The following is a 20,309-nucleotide window of genomic DNA, read 5'->3' on the forward strand; positions in this document are numbered from 1 at the left end:
CCAGCGTCATGGGTGTTTTCTATGTATTTAAGTATTTATATATTATATATATCGTTGTCTAAGTACCCACAATACAAGCCTTATTGAGCCTACTGTGGGACTTTAGTCAATTTGTGTAATAATGTCCTATAATATTTCTTTATTTAGTTATAATCTGAGCATTCGAAATTTTTTGAAATGTTATTACTTTTTTGTATGATTTTGTTAACTGTATCTCTTACTAAGGTGTGCCGATAAAGAGTATTCTATCCATCTACTTATATTACTATATTCGTAATATAAGTAGATGGATAGGATTTGAAAAAATGATAACAACTATCTGATATTTTACTAATAAATCCAATTAACATTAAATAGCAAATCAAATGAAAACACACTTAGATGTGCATTTAAATTCTAATGTGACATAAACTTTATACTGACTAGGTACTATTTAGACAGGTGTCCATAGGCGAAGTTAATTGCTTACCATCAGTCGATTCCTCTGCTCGTTTGCCACCTATACTTATCATAAAACATTCTATCGCATAAGTAACTTATGCCTAAAACACTTCTATGGCTTACAGATACATACATGTTAGAAGGAATTGTGTCTGCTACCAACATTATTTACAGAAGTCGTAATTTTTCCATATTTTTATAAAAAAAACGCCCGCGGAGACAATTTATGATCACTCGGTTAAAAAGAGGTTATAAGAGGAATAATTCATGAAGTGTGCGAAATATTAAACACATATTTCACGATGCCACGACATTTTCCCCGTGCTAATCCCCTCTTATTGAAACCATTAGGGGGATAATGCAAACGTATAATATCCAGAGTTAAAATGAAAAAATAATGCTGTTGACTTTATACACCGTATTTTTTTTTCTTTCATTTCAAGGGTGCGTAACTGAGCCTAAATTAAGCATCTTTCTTAAAGACACCGGTATTCTAATTAACTCTATTTCGGGGAAAATCAATAATTTATTTTTATATTACATATAAGGCCCCTACGAGCGTGAACACTTGTCTTAGGACATGTTTACATATTGATTAATGTTAGTACGAGTTAATATTCATATTCATATTTCTTATATAACAGGTCAAATCATGATACAATTGATTTATTAACTGTTAATGGGTTAATAAAATAAAATAAAATAATTAACTAAACATTTGTAAATTCGTCAAAACTAAAACTATTTGTGCGTCTATGCGTTTATTATTATTATTATTACTATAATACATTTGCTTACAGTCCGAGATAATAGTTACGTTTAACTATTATCTCGGACTTTCGATTTTCGAAATGACATTGATATGTCACAGTTTTCAATTGTTTGGTTGAGTTAATTGTAATGCCCGTGTTACAACAACGCTATATGCAACATGTAATTTTACTTGAAAAAAAAATTTTTTTTTTTTTAATTACCTATGCCGTTTAGTTTCCTTTAACTCACTCATTTAACCGATGTTAACGGAATACAATAAAAATACGGTGTATAAAATTCCAGGAAGCAACATCAATTTTGACATTTGCGGGAGTAACGCAGTCGGCATTATATAATGATGAGCCGTAACACTGCTGCAGTAATGCTGCCGACTGCAATACTGCCGCAAATATCAAAATAGATGTTGCTGCCTAGATTTTATAATACCGTCAGCCAAGTGCATGGCGACTTTATTAATTAAGAGGGGGCTCCCGCAAAATTGTACTTTTTATTCTGAATTTGTACACGGTTTAATGAAGACCAAATGAAATTAAAAAAAAACATACGCAAACTAGATTATATATCCGTGGGCAGACTGCAAGAAAAACGTTAAAATTTTAAAGTTGGCTCGATAGAAAAAAATCGCGAAAATGTGTCTAATTTTCATTTATTTTTAATTGTTACGTTACCCTGCGTACTACAGCAGTATAATTTTAATATAGAATAGCTTATAAGATAGCCGAGGGATGTTACGTGCAGAATTACAAAATTAAGTATATTTTCAGAGTTATTGAGGTTAAATCTATATGGCGCTTATACCCTTTTATACTCAATATCAATGACTCGCCACTTATGACTGACTTTGCGGTAAGTATATATAGGCGTGGCCGCCTAATATCCAAACTAATATTGTGACATCAAAATGATGTCAGTCGCGCGGTACCTATTTCGCTCGTACTTGTCCGTACATGTATTGGCGCGCGAATGTTTTTTAGGAAATTGGATTGACATGTCCCTGAAAGTTGAGCTGTTGCAATTAGCTGGTAATCGAAAGTGATTAGCGCCAACATGGCGGTTGCGCCATGTTCATTTATTAATGAGTTCGCGTGATATGGGAATAGGCTGCGGCCGGAATGCAGCGATTATTGATATATTTTACTAAGTAATAGTAGTAAAGTAGGAGATTAAGAGGCAACAGGAGTGGTAATTTCTCCATACAAACGTACTCGACTGTTTCCACCGTGGTTTTTGAAGTTAGAGCAATGGTTTTTTCAACACAAATTATTATTATTCATGTCTGTGTCGGACTGTTTTGCTTTTATTGTTTCTTATGGCGCTAGTGCACTTCAAATATTCGCAAACACGGCGTAATTTAGTAGGCCGCAAAGAGAGGCATGGTATCAATTAGCCTAAAAAGCAAAACAGTCCGACACAGATAATTTCATTAGCATTTAGATTTCAAAATTTCGTTACATTTGGTTAAGTTTTGGAGATAAGGAAACAGTCATGTACGAAACATTGTTTCTTAAGAATTTTACTCAGGATTTTTTGCCTAATCTGGCACTGTCCTTATCGCACTAGTTTTAAGAGCTACTTCCGTTAGCGAGACGGATATATTCACCTAAAATATTTAAATCACAGCTCCCATATCCTCCTAAGGGCCACCCCACTTTAGCGTCTCCCGAACGTCAGCTGTTAACCAGCTCTGGCTACTGCTCGACGCAGCGTTGGCGCAACTGCGCCATATTTCATAGCGCCAACTTGATGGTAACCGATTACCGTAACCTAAAGACACTTGCGATTCCAGAGCCAGAGTTGCCAAGTCTTTAAAAACCTGCAGAACCCGAGGAAAAACAATGAAAAACCTCAGGAGTGACACTTGGGCTATTGGATTATACTTGAAATATGGCCACAACCTTACCCCACACTTGCTCTTCACTTGCACTTACCCAGGCACTAAATTATTAACTCAATTATATATAATTGACGTAATAACTTATAACACCGTAGCCGCTAATTTATACATTTTCCGGGCGTCATGTGGAACTGTTTGGGAAACTTTGTAACTTCGTTTTGTACCGAAAGTTCGGTTCACGGCGTCAAGTATCTAATTAAGGATAAAAATATACTTTCGAGGTTCGTAGGAAATGTAGTTACTTACAATTTTTGTGCTTCCTCGTGAATGATTCAAACAGTTTTGCAGTACGTACTTAGGTAGGTATAATATTCTATAACACAGGTATGTTATAAAATGTGTTATGCTTGATAAATAATATTCTATTGATCAAAATAGTGCATGCAGTAAGTCGTTATCTGTAAAACACAGTTTACGAGTATATCCTATATAAAAAATGTTTTATTCTATATATACTATAGTTACTTACGTAAATAAAAGAAATAAATAATACTTACATACTCCGATACATAGAAAACGTTCATAACTAGTTCACGAGTTCTCAACTCGTAAAAAATATTTGTGATAGTCAAATAAATGTCCTTACCGGGATTCGGAGGGCACTACCGGCTAGGCTAGCACGCCATCATATAGGTATAATATAAGTGTTTAAGGTACTCACTGTAAGACTTCGTCTTTCTCGGAACGCAGCTCTCTGAGCACTGAGCGGACGGCCGTGCGTGCCCGGGATCGCGTATATTATTGTTCTTTGTAACAAAAAGTAATTTTTAGAAGCAATTTTTATGTTATTTAATATAGCTATTGTGCAGAAATGGTTACACCTACGTTCGTGATATTTTTCTATTGAGCGAAAGTTGTAACTAGAAAGAGGCCTCAAGATAGCTATTCATATTTTTTTGCAAATAAACGCTTAGATTTTTCAAAAACTCTGCTAGTAAATTCCACTGTAGTTTTGCCAGCAGAGTTTTTGAAAAATCGTAGCGTCAAAAAATATGAACCTTCACCTTACTCACCTTAGTGAGGTTCACATTTCTATAACATTCCATGTCTCCCACAGATGCTACTGGTGTGTGATGCTCATTTTCGCCGTGTACTGCTGCGGACAGTTCTCCCTACTGCTCTCGGCCCGTTTCCTGGAGATACCTATCAGAATGATCATCAAAAACGGCCAGGCTCTCACCGAGAAACTCCCCTTGCCTTCTATCACTTTTTGCTCTGAAAACCCCACTAATCAGTGGTATGAAAAATTCCTCGATGAAGTGTAAGCTATTTATTTTCTATTCCTGGCCCAACTCCTGAGGACCCCATCAAGATTACGCTCAATTTAAAATTACAAACGAAATTTACTTTCTAGGGAAATTCCTCCCGAATACACCAGAGAAGCAGTATTGGAAGCCATGCATCTGGGCGTCAGTAATCTGTCTCCACTGTATATCCAGGATCAACAGCCACTGAACGTCACGCTTATGAACATGCTGGATCATGTCTTGGATTATAATCACATAACGGTATAGAACCCGAGTTGATGTAACGCATTCAAGGTTCAAACATTAAACTGCAGAAGCGTTACGGCTGCAGCGTTGCTCTGATAGCGTATAGTTGAAATTTCCTGAGGTGATTTTTGGTGTCAAACTCTAATCTGTCAATCAAAAGGCAGTGTTTCTTTTATGTCATTGTCAGCTCCCGTTTTCGGCACGTATCTGAAATAACAATGTCATTTAAAAAGCAGCTATCGTGATCGTATTAAGGGTCAAATTTATGTAACAGCTTGTTCGTAGAACGAACCAGCTGCACTGCATAAAATAAACAATAGCTTTTGTTTAACAGATTAGGGGTTTAAGCGGAAGAAATCATCTCAGAAAATTCGAACTATAGCAGCAATGGGAAATTGGTGAAGTCACTGTTTTCCTTGAACAATTGAATTGAAGTGTTGAGTTGAAAAAAATAACATACATACATACTAAAATAGGGCAAGCTAAATAAAAGCTTAGTAATAACACACCAACGAAAATCAGCTATAAAATAAATAAAACACTTTATTCGAAATACTAACCAAAGAACAAGCAAGCATTTAAAGTATTATCAAACATTTGTGGAAAGTAAGTAAGCGTTAGGTACATTATTTAAGACACAAGCAAATAAAGCCTTCATTCTGGTCGCAAAAGCATTGCTGCTCAACAGCAGTGGGAAATATAAGATAACATGGTAAATTTCTTAGACAATATTAGTGACGGAATTTAAAGGATGAATCTATATTCATATTTCTGTGGATGACTCAACATCAGTCTGACTCACTCACATTCTGAACAGTCCGGGTACGAGCCGAAGTTTTCTATGACGGGTAAACAGTGAAGTGGTTGACGCCTCGGCCCGGACCCCGACTGTTCTAGCGTGAGTCATCACTAAATAAATATTATTCCGTAGACTCGCGAGTTCGTCTCACGCGTCTCTGTGCCCTGCGACGTATTGTTGAGTCGCTGTGAACTTAGGGGCGTGATAGTGCCGTGCAAGGACCTTTTCCAACGTGCCAATGGACAGTGCTGCCGGTTCTATGATGAGTATGAAAACTTTTCAAAATCTCCATTAACTTGCCCTTATTTTATTATATGGGTCAACCACATTTCAGAAAAAGAAAAATTGGACAAAACATCAAAACGAACCGGGTATATATATATATCACATTTTTCCTTATTTAAGTCTCTGAAAACATTTAGATACAATAGCTTCTGATTGAACTTTGCGACGTCTGCAGGAAAGACACCTCGTTAGTATCCTTAGCATAGGTACAATAAAATGTGTATGATCATTATACAGAACCATTTAGAACAGCTCAGCATGTTTTCGCTTTCTACAAATATACCTAATTCCCAGTTCTAGTCCTAGCCATCGTTTCATTGCACGATCCTTGATGTTCATGTCGTCTTACACAGTTTTACAGCCATATATCCACATTTGTATCTAACACCATTTTCGTCACGTTACTTTTGTCCTTCATTATCATTTCCATTAATTTAATTGAACTATGAAAAGTAGCGTAGAGACTCACGGCCAGAAAGCAGGCGGGCTGGTGGACGCTTGTCACGTTTAAATAGCTCAGTTCCTTAAGGTTGACGCAGGAGGTTACTGTCCCAGCAGTATTCCTACACAATCTTCCAGTCTTCGGATTGTCCTCCAGACAAGAAAGACATCTTTAAGGTTCCTTGGTTCAATCTTCCCTGGCTTCTCTTGTCACTCTTTCGTTGATTGTAACTTCTTTCTTAATTCCAGTCCAGAAACATTCGTGTCATCAGGAAACGTCTTCAGCAATAATCTCAAGGTCGTAACCACCATGGACTACGGTGACGCTTACGTCATGATCCATAGACCACTGTCAGAGCCGCTGATAGACCAGTCATATTTTACGATGGCTAATGGATACTATATCATGTTCTATATAGATCCGGTAAGGATTGAGAAGTCAGAGGAAGTTCATGAAATGGAGGAGGAATCGTGAGTAGTGTTTGATGCATTTGATTTATGAAATAAGAAGCCGATCAGAAAGCGCAGCATAAACATGTATTCTATAACAAACATAGATTACAACAAGATTAAGAACAAAAGGCAACTCGCAGTCACCACAATCAGCGGTCAGCACTTTCGTACTTATTTAGTGTGGAAGCAAAGCAGCGTAACCACTTATTTCTCTTGCGTCCACATTTATTACCGGCACTTATGTACCTACATTAAAAATATGTACTAAAATTGAGTTCTAAAGATGTACTTGGCTGTTCGGAATTAAAAGTATCATTAGTTTTAGTGTAGTGTTTTTCTTAAGTCCTTCATATTTGATGTATCTTTTCCAACTGCAAAAATAAAACAAATTTAGTAGGTATTTATTTTTCATTGTCAGTAGTGTATGCTTAGTTCCTTCACATTCTAGTGGCTGACCCTTACAGACAATGATGTTGTTTCCAGAGGAATATGCGTCCACCCCGACGAGCAGGACCTGCGTTTCTTCGACTCGTACGATTACTTCAACTGCGTAGTGGAATGGATCATCAACGCCAGCATGGCTGTGTGCGGCTGTGCAGCCACTTATACACCTGCGCCTGATCAGTACACGTGCAACTTTACTGGGATGAATTGTTTGAGGAAATATTCTAGTAAGTCGCCTTATCCCATGGAGGATCTACCTCTGTCACTCAAACGTAGGCTCATGGACATGTGCGTACTTCTGGTTCTCACTTACGGTGCTTAGACTTGGTCTTTGACGGAAGCTCAGAAGTCCAAATGCGGGGTTTGCCAGAGAGCTATGGAGCGCAGCATATTAGGTATAAAATTAAAAGATCGGTTCCGGAACACCATGCTGCGCTCTAAGACTTAAATAGTAGACGTAGCTCGGAAAGCGGCAGCCGGACGACTTGTGGGCCAAAATAGCCACGGAGTCGGAGCCCCACAAATTTAACCGAGAAGCCGGCAGGCCTCATCGGCGATGGCGGCATAACTTTGACTTCTTTTTCAGAGGCTGGCCAGATGTAGCATTAAACAAAGACGCGTGGAAAAAAAAGGAATGCCTTTGCTCAGCTGTGGGACAGGTTTATATTAGGCTGGATCCGCGCGTGTCAGTTGCCATCTTTGGCGGTCAAAATGTTAACGATTCACATTGACCAAGACGGATGCCCGAGCAGCCGGGTGTAGCCGATACCGCTTTGCAGACCGAGCCATGGTCGGATGTTCGAGCACCCGTCGACGTGTGGTAAGGCGACGGAATGGCCAACTGTGTCCGTCTAACTGCTAAAACCATTAGATATTTTACACGCATCGGTAGCACGTCGGTAATCCGTCAGAAGCTGAATTGAGTTAGTGATGCTTAACGACAGCCCTGGTCAGTTCATGACTAGGTTTTAGCGACCCTGCGTAAGTCTCGTGTAAAGCTATATGTTGATGGTTAATGTCGAGGAGAGAGTCTATTAGGTAAGACCGTCTACAAGCTCTTTCGTCGCTTCTAACTCTTGCGTGTACAAACACATACACTACTTACGGAAGGTCGGAAGAGCAGGAGCGAAGCTCTTCCTTTTAACTTTATTTCTAAATACATGAGTTTTTGCCCTATGACGGTATTCTCAACATCGAGTAATAAAAGTATTCAACATTTTGGATAAAATTGCATTAAAACTGAAAACATATAACGATATAAATTTCACTCCAGTGTAGTTTACTTTATTCGTTCAATAACTTTCAGCTCTAAACAGGATGACCTACGGTCTACCGATACACGCCTATTTATCGGACCTGGCGGCGGCGGAAGGTATAGAGATGCACCTCTGTCCAGAAGTGTGCACGTACACACTTTATACGCGCAATTTCAAGCCCAGGACACTGGTGCCGGAATATGACTGTACGGGGTTTTTGTAAGTATTCCAAAGTTAGGGAGACCCTACACTAGTGTCTTTTGAATGAATGTTTCTTCTATACATACATGTATACATTTAAAATTAATCACACGATATGATATAATTAAATAAAAGGATAAAATTGAAATAAAATATTAAATTAAAAACTGTGAATTAATTAAGAGCTGAGTCTCGGGTCACCCCGAACCCGTTACGACAGGCATATGGTAGGCTCTCCAGCGCTCGTGCAGCGGGCTGGCGCCTGGCGCTGACAGTAGCGTGTTGAAGGATACGTCACCGCGAACAACTTTTGGCTCTAAACAGGATGACCTACGGTCTACCGATACACGCCTATTTATCGGACCTGGCGGCGGCGGAAGGTATAGAGATGCAGCTCTGTCCAGAAGTGTGCACGTACACACTTTATACGCGCAATTTCAAGCCCAGGACACTGGTGCCGGAATATGACTGTACGGGGTTTTTGTAAGTATTCCAAAGTTAGGGAGACCCTACACTAGTGTCTTTTGAATGAATGTTTCTTCTATACATACATGTATACATTTAAAATTAATCACACGATATGATATAATTAAATAAAAGGATAAAATTGAAATAAAATATTAAATTAAAAACTGTGAATTAATTAAGAGCTGAGTCTCGGGTCACCCCGAACCCGTTACGACAGGCATATGGTAGGCTCTCCAGCGCTCGTGCAGCGGGCTGGCGCCTGGCGCTGACAGTAGCGTGTTGAAGGATACGTCACCGCGAACAACTTTTGAGCGTCGGCATCTAGTTAGCGCTATGGAAAATGGTGTCGCTACGCAGTTGCGCTAGCGTACGTAACGTTAACATCAGTCATAAAATTGACTAGACGCCGACGCTCGGGAGATCCTAGTTTGGGGTCTCTCTCAGTGTTACGTATGAACTTATGTTGGTAGATGGAAATACTGGATCTGAATTCACCGATTCATCCTCCCTATAAGATAAAAGGGAACGACCTCTTCTTCATACAAACGTTGTCCCCGTTTTCCTCCCTTAATATGTTTTATTTTTTAATTATTATAAGAGCTAGAAGCTTTTAAAAACATGTATGGAATTTGTTCTTTAAGGACCGATGTGCACACACCTTAATTAAAAGCGTTAAGCGTTATGGTGCTATGAGCACAACAACTTGCGAGGATTTCCAGTTTCTTGGTATACAAAGGGTTAATATGATATTATGGCACATTTTTTTCCAATTGCAGAAGTGGCGTGGATCCTAAGAACGCTTACGTCGTGCATTTCACCTACGAAAGACAGTTCTATAAAATACAAGAATTCGTCTTGATCACCGATTGGTTAACATTACTAAGTTAGTATCGGCGTATCAGCACCATTAATCTTTTAATTTACAAATAGTCACCTTGACCCACATGTTTGTGGTCACACTTAAGATGAAATTAGAGGACCCGTGCGAAATCACCTTTTCATACAAACGTAGTCCTCATTATCCTCTCGGTATATTAAAATGCTTTGGTCTCGGACCGTCTAAAACGCAAAATTACTAGTGTAATATTTTGCCTATATTCCTTTTAGTCTACATCGCAAACGGTCTAGAACACAAAATGACCACTTATAGGTAGGTTAGGTTAGTTAGTTATCTTTTAATGGCCGAAGGCCAAACCGCACGTAACGTAAAGGTAAATCGACGGTACGTAGATAAATAAAGGTCTAAATAATTGTAGTCATTTTGTGTTCTAGACCGTTTTCGATGTAGACTAAAAGAGATATAGGCAAAATATTACACTAGTTATTTTGTGTTCTAGACAGTCCGAGACCAACCCATTAAAATCACTGAAAATATATGTTTTTTTGGAATTTTTAATTACCTATTATAAGGGTCAGAACATTTAATTTTACGCTCCTAATTTTTTACAATAATCAAAAATTCGAAGAAACTTAACCGCATAGCTATAGTTAATATACATCGAAATATTTAAAAATATTTTCCACAATGTCAAAGTCTAGAGATGAAAAAAAGAAAGAGGCCGTCCCCCTTCTTCTTAACAGTAATATTTTTTCTCTACAGGTAACCTAGGCGGCGTCTACGGTCTCTTCCTAGGCTGCAGCATGCTCACTCTAGCAGAACTCGTGTTCTATCTCTGGACCCGTGTCATCAACAAAATGTGCAAGAACCGTGTCCAAACTACTGACCAGCACCGCAACACATTAGTGGAGAAAACTGACCTACACCGCGAGATAACAGTGGAAACGAGTCGTCAGCGAGAATTGCGGGAGCCGCTACAATTCAATAACTGATTTATAATACCACTCATATTCACACTGAACAAAACAGCGATAAGACCAGCTATACTTTACGGTACAGAGTGCTGGTGCTGGAGTCACGCGGCACCGGCAGAAATGCGCATGCTACGCTGGTCAGCAGGCGTAACACTTGTAGACAAAGTTCGAAACATACACATCCGAGGCAGTTACAAAGTCGCTCCCATCATTGACAAGGTCAAGGAACGTCGCTTACGATGGTATGGCCATATACTCCGCCGCCCTACAGACCACATGGTAAACGTAGCGTTAAGAATACCCACCACGACGCGTCGCCACGGAAGATCCCCCGCCATCTGGCTGACGACGGTCCAGAGAGATCTGAAGGAGACCGAGATGGACGCAGCAACAGCGCAGGATAGAGAAAAATGGAAAAGACAGACAAGGAGAGCTGACCCCAGATGATGGGAAAAAAGCTTAGGAGAAGAAGATATTCACACTGAAACGCGACACCGAAATTTAACAGATTGGCCATTATATGTCACCTTAAGGCGATATTCACATTGGATGCGGATAAGCCACTGACATATATCTAAAAGTCTTACGGGCAATAAGAATGGGGCCAGTATACAGCGGTGTCACGCACACTAATTCGAGTCAATCGTGCAGTCTAACGCCACAACGCTATTGGTTGATGAGTACACATCACGCGGGCGATTGGTCGCAATTAGTTGCGTAAGACTGCACGATTGTCTCGAATTCGTGAGTGACACCACTGAACACCATTCTTAGTGCCCGTAAGGCCCGTCCTTAGATATATGTCAATGGGATATATGCGGATTCGCAAGCCGCTCCGGTGTCCGAGCGGAACATCGCTTTATTTACGCGCATAGCGCTGTCATGCTCATACGCCGGAGCGTCTTGCAAATTCGCATAAGTGTGATAACCACGTACCGTGATAAACCGCCTCAATGCCTTAGATACCAAACGCCAACAACGTACGTATACATTTTACCCAAAGGTCATACAACGCACTGAGGGTCCAGTATAACAATGTCTTGAGGATGCTGTTGCGACTGCCCAAGCACTGTAGTGCATCTAGCATGTTTGCGGAAGCGCGAAGTGATGACTTTTTCGCAATCAGACGCAAGCGTGTTGGATCACTACTTAGGCGAGTGCGTTGCAGTGGCAATAGCCTCCTCAGGATATTGTCGGAAAGCCTAGACTGCCCTACAACAAAATACTGGGTCGAAGTCGCCATTGGAAGGGCCAAATAGGAAGTTTTTTGTTTTTATTTGGTTTTTGTTTTTATTTTATGTGTTTGCTCAAACTAACATAGTTATTAAGTCTAGAGTATAAGTACTAACATAATATGGATCTTTGATCTGAAATAAATAATTTTTATTTTATTTTTTTTATTTTATAACGCGTCTGGTGAACTATATTGTAACACCTGCAAAAGAGTCTTTAAGACCAAGTTCGGCCTGGCCAGCCAAATTAGGGCCCATAATCGGCGTAATCCGTAATTGCTGAGGTCGCCGTCATCGAAATCGATGAGGAGGACTATATATGCCTTGACACGGGCGCTGTATCTGTCAATTTGCCTTGTAAATGGGTGACGTTCCCCGTCGCATTACAGCCGCGATTATGATGTTCAATCCATTTCTCATTTTATCAAGGAAATTGACAGATACAGCTGCGGCATCAACGCCGTAGCTGTAATGTCGCAACAATATCGCACCTGCAGTTGATATTGGAATGTCACCTTTACCTTTAGTCTTAGCTACAGTCAAACCGAGATGCTGCTGATGTGCGATTAGATGAAGACATCTAATCGCTTACATGGCAACAATCTTTGTAGCCTTCCATACGCGACTCCATCTCCGCACTCAAACACACACCCAAACACACACGCACCACACACACTGACAAACTTTTTTGTGCATTATTTCATTATTAGATTACCTATTAGATCTACTTCTCTCGTAATAATGTTACCTAGTTAAGTAGTTACCTAGTTCTTAATGAACTAAAAATCTTATTTGGCTGTGTTACCGGGGTAAAAACTAGCTATTAATATGTAAGTTATGTAACTACTCTTTTCAAACCGAATCTGGCTGCCACGTGGCAGGCACAGCCTACTGTGGGGGTTTTCTCTTTTAAATAAACAATTCTTAAGGATGACTTACGCCAGACCGGAGACCGGAGCTTTCCGCGCTTCGTTTTCTATGGAAAGCACCACGAGGTCATCGATCAGCCGTCATAGAAAATGACGTATCGGGCGCTTCGGACAGGCCCCGGCCCGGTCTAGCGTGGGTCATCCTTTATTCTGTTGCAGCGTTACTGTTGTAGCGTTGATGTGCGTTGATTGCGTTGTTGTCGTCGAAACATTGTACTGGTTATTCCACTAGCTAACTAATATCTGTACCCGCGACGCCATTGTATTTGTAACACCCTAATTTAATATAAAGCCGGGAAATAGCTCCAATCTCATAATGAAGTCTGCAGCAATATTGTGCAAGCGACGTGTCTCTAGGATTACCAAAATTAACTAGAGATTGAATTTTCGTATCATTTAGACAACGTACGTACCTAATTAAGAATTCAAAATAATGGGAGTATCAATTAGTAATTAAGTATTACAGCAAATACTTTATGAAACTTTTACTCCGCAAACAAAATCTATACAGGGTGATTCATGAGACGTGAGCTGGACTAAGCCTACACAATCAGTAAATGTTAATGAATCGTTCACCATCATATTTAAGTAAAACAATCACGCTTTTTATCTGTTATTTAACTTTTTCTTAAGGACAAATTTGATTATCTACAATCATGGACACCCTACAACACTTAATTAACAAAGATAAAACCTCTTTAACCGTTATGACAGCACTTTGATTATGAAGAAAATAAAATGTCACACTTGAGTGAGATACGATTTTATAAAAGTAACCAGACTCCGATGACATTCAATTTGTCACTTATTATGGATAAAACAAAGAGGGTGACCATAAATATCGTAAATAAAATAAAACTCTTTTTTTTGAACAGTAAAAATTAAATTAACGTTAATCTCACAAATACTGGTACGAAACAGTTGCTGATAATTTACCGAATATGCAGGCTTGATCCTGCTCACGTCTCCTGAATCATCCTGTATATGCACGGCAAAGGAATTAATTTTGATCTGAACTTTGATGAAAAGGAATCAAAAAAGTTACTCATGACCATACCAAGTCACTCAACTGATCTAAAATTGTACTGATCACAAAAAGAACGATAATAGTTTTTACTGTAAAATATTTGAATGTTAACAGCATGTATACAGTCAGCATCAATGGTAGCGGATGAAACAACGCGCCAAAAGTATCTGAACATATAGATAAATCTCTAAAATTCACGTTCAAAAGTATATCTTTTACGGTCTTATTTGTTCTATATTAAAGACATCACTTTGTGTTAAGCTGTTACAGAATGTAGATACTTATGAAGCGTTATTTGATCCGCTACTTTTGTTGCTGACTGTTACATGACGTATTATTATTACTATATAAATAATAATAATACATGACGTATGAATGTCAAGGATACAAGTAAATTAACCAAGACTTGCTGACGGCAAATAGAGTGACCCATTAGGTCTTGTGTGGTTTTCATTCCGAAAGTAAAGGGCTTATTGTTAACATAATTTACTCTTCTTTTAATTCGAAAATGATATACTTATACCCAAAAGGTCATAGATCATTTTTAGGTTTGCAAAACGAAACTGACCGAGTCAAGTGATAATAAAGCAGTTCGGTCAAAAAGTGACCTTTATAGTGACTAGTTTCTGAAAATCGTAATTTAAAAGTAGTATTTATTAAAATGATCAAAAACAAATCAAGATTTATACATTACAGAACAGAGCACTCTTACCCCAGATAAACTGGGAAGATGGACAGGCAAAGAAGAATTTTGGAGATATACAAAAATGACTCAATATCAAATCTTATTTTGCGACTTCCGAAAAAGTTGAGATTTTGTATTAAGAGGCTGTCAATACCTAATGCGCGCACACTGTCTATTTGTATCGGAGTAAATGAGATAGCACTGTCGCATGTTACTGGGCCTGGGCAAGGGAATAATAAGAAAAATATTTAAATAAAAAAAAGTGGATTATTAGTGTAATATTTAACTCGACCACGATTTAGATATAAATGTTTTGAAATTGTGATTTTAATTGAAGACCCATAAGTCAAAACAATAAAGACATAAAACCGTTTAATTGTGATTTTAAGACCAATCTTTGCAATTATTTTCTATCGAGCCGATTTCGTTCAATCGTGTATAGAGTACGACCACGGTCTTTGAAATATAATTAATATGAACATATATTTTTCTTACTTGACTAAAACAAATAGTCTTTCTTAAAAAACTGTTTAAGTAACATCAATTTCAAGGACATTGGGTGTTGACAGCCTCTTAAGTCATTTTCATTTTGAAGGTGCCATCTGTGTCATATTTCACTTGCAGTAAATAGATAGATAGATGTATAGACTTTTTATTGCGCACCAAAATTTTCACAAATCAACAATTAATTAAATACTGGCATATCTTTAATTTTTACGTCAATTTATATATACGAAAAGAAAAAGACAGAGTTCCACGGAAGAAACTCAACTGTAAGTACGACAATATCACAATTTCCAGCAAACCCAACGGGAAGAATTTCCATACCGTTTCAGCACAGTCATGGAAAACGATGACTCGGTGCGTAGCTTAAACTCTGAATAGGCAATTTGCGGGATCACTCGGAGGTGGGGCTTTTTGGAAAACGTTTTCAAACGAAAATGCCTAATGAACCTGAAGGGCTTTGTGATGAGATAGGCTTATCGTAACACAGTACGTTTGACGCATAAATATTGGATTTTGGACCTTAATGCCTCGGCTTAGGTTTGTGGGTAGCGAAGTCAAATGAGCGGCATCTAATCAATTTGCGACTTCCACCGTTCTTTGAATGGCGATGTTTGCTCTGAAATGAGGATTTTAAATAAAACATTTAGGATCATTCTACTTTTAACTGCAGGTTTTTACAGTTTAATTGATTGTTTTAACTTACACTTACAGGTTTGTACGGAACCCTCGGTGCGCGAGTTCGACTCGCACTTGGCCGGTTTTTTAACTCTATGTTCACGTCACATTTAAATGCCCTAAGAATCGAATAGCTCCTTTTAACAAATAGCAAATCGGAAGGACAGTACTTATACCGTTCTAGAAAAAAGCTAGTGTTTACTCAATACATGAGTTTCTTTACTTAATAGTAAGTAATAAGTTGTATGGCTGGTATGGTAAAACGTTAATATTAAGTTTAAAACTCACTTAAAACTTGTCTATAATATGGAGTGAGCACTCTAAACTTCTCTATGACTAGGTACAAAAATGTGCGGAAGTTTAGAAAACCGTACAGTAAACATACACTAAAAATTTGAATCTGCAATCCGTTTACGATCCAATCTATTGGAACACGAATAAGTTTTAACAAAAAAATCAATAACACCCCGTGCACGATATCCTGGGTATGATTCCGTAATTTGCAAAAATACATTAGCAGGGCAGGTGCGACGTTGCAGTTTTCCTCTGCAATTCTGTGCACCTCGATGAATATTTTCACACACGCTTGAATTAACTATTTACGATTGTTCGCTATAAAAGCCGTAATAATATCCATTTCGACTTACTGTCGGAACAACTAGTATAACTACATCTATTTGGTTTATTCCCACTAGTTACCACCAAAATAAGTTGAGATACTTACTAATACTGAGAATGCTTTTACTTAGTTTTTGCATTAAAATATTGTATTATATTACATGCTTTTATTTTTATTTACTTTCACCTGACCGTTGTCTGTTTGTAATCAAATCTTGCAAGTTAAATTTGACCCACTTCCCGGTTCCCGATGAAGCTGAAAATTTGCATACATATGTAAGTCGGGTGACAATGCAATATTATGGTACCATTGAGATGATCTGATGATGGAGACAGGAGGTGGCCATAGGAACTCTGTGATAAAACAACGTAACCTAATTGTGTTTGGGGTTTTTAGAATTGTCTCGATGAGTATTAGTTACTTGTGGAAAGTAAAGTACAGTCAGCGATAAAAGCTTGTACCAAAAATTAAATTTTTGCCAAAAACTTATTACCTACTCAAGTATGGGGTGGCGCATCGTTACTGGTGAATTTCCAATACGAGTATTACTTAGAACTCCGGTAGCCGTAGATGTCGCTAGGCGCCTCCCTAAGGCGCATATGGTGGAAATATTCAAGTGAAGTCTCGGTAGCTCAGCGTGCAGAGCGATGTGATAGTGATTGTTCCAATCATAATTTTCGTCTGTACTCTGACTGAAGCAACAAAATATGAAGTATCTACATAAATATGGGTAAGTAAAACACTGAATCTAGTGCTAACTATGAAGGCGGAATTTGCGAATGTCAAAATCAAAATTATGTATCTAATGACAATAAGAAAACCTACTAGCTCCCTAGGTAGTAAAACAAGTGGAGTCAGACCAAACCTACTCGGCAGCGAATTTGATTTCACAGACTGTGCAAGTGTTATTTTAAATATCAAACTTCTAATAAATTATGACGTGTAAAATAACAATTGCACAGTCTGGCTATCAAAATCGCTGCCGAGTTAGTTTGGTCGGACTCTATAATTAATTTTGTAGTATTGAAATTTCAATAGGTACATTATTAGGTCATTTTTGTTTCGCGTTGCCGATTTTATTCCATCGGCGTGTACCAAATAAAAATAAAGCGGTAGGATCAGCAATCCTAAATGTACAGAATACAACGCCCTTGCATATTTTAATACGCAGCCAAATGCGACGGAGCGCGAAATGGGAATCTTTCTGGATCGTAACTGCGAACCGGGATGCAATATCGAAGTATTTCCTTTAAAAAATGGACTAAAAAACGATGAAAACTAATTGATGACAATTGATTCGAAGCATTTTGTTACAAAGCGGCACGATTTAAGAATTCGTGCAGATCAAAATTGCTATTTATAAAGCCTGACCAGTAATATATGATCACGCGCCATATTGCGGAATTTCATCGGAACTACATTTTTTATACTAAACTTAACTGTCACCCTATACATGAAAATAACAGCGCCCTCTTGACAATGAGCATATATTTCTGGTCGGGCTTTACAAATGTATTATACGAGTAAGGTATTTTCATGTAAGTAAGTATTATGTTGTCATGTTTTTAAAAGTTAATTAACTCAAATCTGCTGTGCTAACAAATCTTCTTCTTCCTCGCGTTGTCCCGGCATTTGCCACGGCTCATGGGAGCCTGGGGTCCGCTTGACAACTAATCCCAAGATTTGGCGTAGGCACTAGTTTTTACGAATGCGACTGCCATCAGACCTTCCAACCCAGAGGATAAACTAGGCCTTGTTGGGATTAGTCCGGTTTCCTCACGATGTTTTCCTTCACCGAAAAGCGACTGGTAAATATCAAATGATATTTCGTACATAAGTTCCGAAAAACTCATTGGTACGAGCCGGGGTTTGAACCCGCGACCTCCGGATTGCAAGTCGCACGCTCTTACCGCTAGGCCACCAGCGCTTGCTGCGCTAACAAATAAAATGCAATAAACACATTTGAAAACTCATACAAATTTCGTTCATTTTCGTCGTTACCAGGATGCTGCTTAAAACATCTCACACAGATGAAAAGGCGTAAGCGTGGAGATGGATGTGCTTGCTCGGGACCACGGATAGTCGTATCATGTTTTTGCATTTGTATTTGTTGTACGTTAAATGTTAGGAAAAAATGAGTTTTAGCCGATATAACAAAACACGTGCTCATTATTTTTTGCTGCTTTCAAACATATACTCAAATCAGCCATTAACTAGCAAGTTGCTTGAGCATCACTTTCTATAGGAGTTAGAAGATTTAGTAACTTTTTAGTACTTTGGAGGACAATTTCTCCCAATATGTTGAGTTTGGGCAGCTAAAAAAAATACGTGTCCGTTATTTTAGACTACTCTATAACATATATCAAAATGAATCAAATCGGAGTCGGACAGTTGGGTACCCTTCCTTGTAAGTTCCCTCATAAATAAAATTGCGTATTTTTATAAGCAATTTTTCATATTTGTAGATTTTGTGCATAAATTGTTAAAAAAAATTAAACTTTTACCCCCCCTTATTCATAAACGTGTACTAAAGTTACGATGCCGCTGATCATCGTTTGTCCCCTTCCGACGTATTGGTATGATGGAAAGGGACAAACGATGATCAGCGGCATCTTAACTTCAGTACACGTTTATGAATAAGGGGGTTAGACATTATGATCGTGTTTTTTACAGTTCCGTACCCAAAGGGTCAAACGGGACCCTATTACTGAGACTTCGCTGTCTCGCTGTCCGTCCGTCCGTCCGTCCGTCTGTCACCAGGCTGTATCTCATGAACCGTGATAGCTAGACAGTTGAAATTTGCACAGATGATTTATTTCTGTTGCCGCTATAACAACAAATACTAAAAACAGAATAAAATAAATATTTAAGGGCCCCCCCCTTAAATCCCATACAACAAACATTTTTTTTTGCCGTTTTTATAAATAATGGTACCTATGGAACCCTTCGTGTGCGAGTCCGACTCGCACTTGCCCGGTTTTTTTTCTATCGGGCGATATCGCGTCAGGATTCGCGTCGCTGCAGTCCCTAGAGATAATCCTCAAGATTGCTAATACAATTTTTGGCAACATGGCAACTGTATTGTTATCTAAGAAATCGTCCAAGAGCATGTCGGCTATGCTCAGTATAGGGTTTCGCATTAACCATTCTGTCAGAATAAGCTAAACGGGGGCTATTAGTAGTATCATGTACATTATAAGCATAAGTAAATAAATAATAATAATAATAAATAAATATTATACGACATTATTACACAAATTGACTAAGTCCCACAGTAAGCTCAATAAGGCTTGTGTTGAGGGTACTTAGACAACGATATATATAATATATAAATACTTAAATACATAGAAAACACCCATGACTCGGGAACAAATATCCATGCTCACCACACAAATAAATGCCCTTACCAGGATTTGAACCCGGGACCATCAGCTTCGTAGGCAGTAACTAGCATAAGGCAATATCTTCGCAGCACTTTGTACGTCTTGTACTAAGAAGAGAAGACTTTTTGCAATATTTCAGAAACCGTTGGACCGATTATGTTTGCTATAGTTTTCATTAAAAGTACTTGTTAAGCTTTTGTTTTAAGTGTTTTTTTCATATTTTTTTGACGCATGGTGCAATACTTAGAGGGACATATTTTTTCTTTCGAAGCGATTATTACCGAAAATATTCACTTTATCAAAAAATGGTTGTTGGAGACCCTTATTACGTTTTAAAAGACTTATCCAACGATACCTCATACTATTGGGTTAAAGATAAAAACAATATTTCATAGCTATGGTTAATATACATCAAATTATGTAATAATACGTTCCATTACCATATCCAGATAGAATAATGGAGACTACGTTTATATGGAGAAACGGTCGTC

General features: G+C 38.4%; 1 protein-coding gene across 3 annotated transcripts; it reads left to right on the plus strand.

The window, feature by feature from the left end:
• Positions 1-1,363: 1,363 nt before the first annotated feature.
• On the plus strand, positions 1,364-12,195 carry LOC133524013 (sodium channel protein Nach-like). Of its 3 annotated transcripts, none has more exons than XM_061859779.1 (9): positions 1,364-3,330; positions 4,167-4,370; positions 4,464-4,617; positions 5,534-5,667; positions 6,377-6,598; positions 7,064-7,251; positions 8,331-8,964; positions 9,726-9,832; positions 10,550-12,195. In XM_061859779.1, exons 1-7 carry the CDS (start codon positions 3,233-3,235, stop codon positions 8,501-8,503), a joined length of 1,173 nt encoding a protein of 390 aa, XP_061715763.1. In that variant the 5' UTR covers positions 1,364-3,232; the 3' UTR covers positions 8,504-8,964; positions 9,726-9,832; positions 10,550-12,195. The 3 variants fall into 3 exon arrangements, with proteins under 3 accessions (XP_061715763.1, XP_061715764.1, XP_061715765.1); XM_061859780.1 differs by having other exon boundaries at positions 3,298-3,408; XM_061859781.1 differs by having other exon boundaries at positions 3,312-3,433.
• Positions 12,196-20,309: the final 8,114 nt, after the last annotated feature.

Source organism: Cydia pomonella, chromosome 13, assembly GCF_033807575.1.
Source record: "Cydia pomonella isolate Wapato2018A chromosome 13, ilCydPomo1, whole genome shotgun sequence".
Classification (NCBI taxonomy): domain Eukaryota; kingdom Metazoa; phylum Arthropoda; class Insecta; order Lepidoptera; family Tortricidae; genus Cydia; species Cydia pomonella.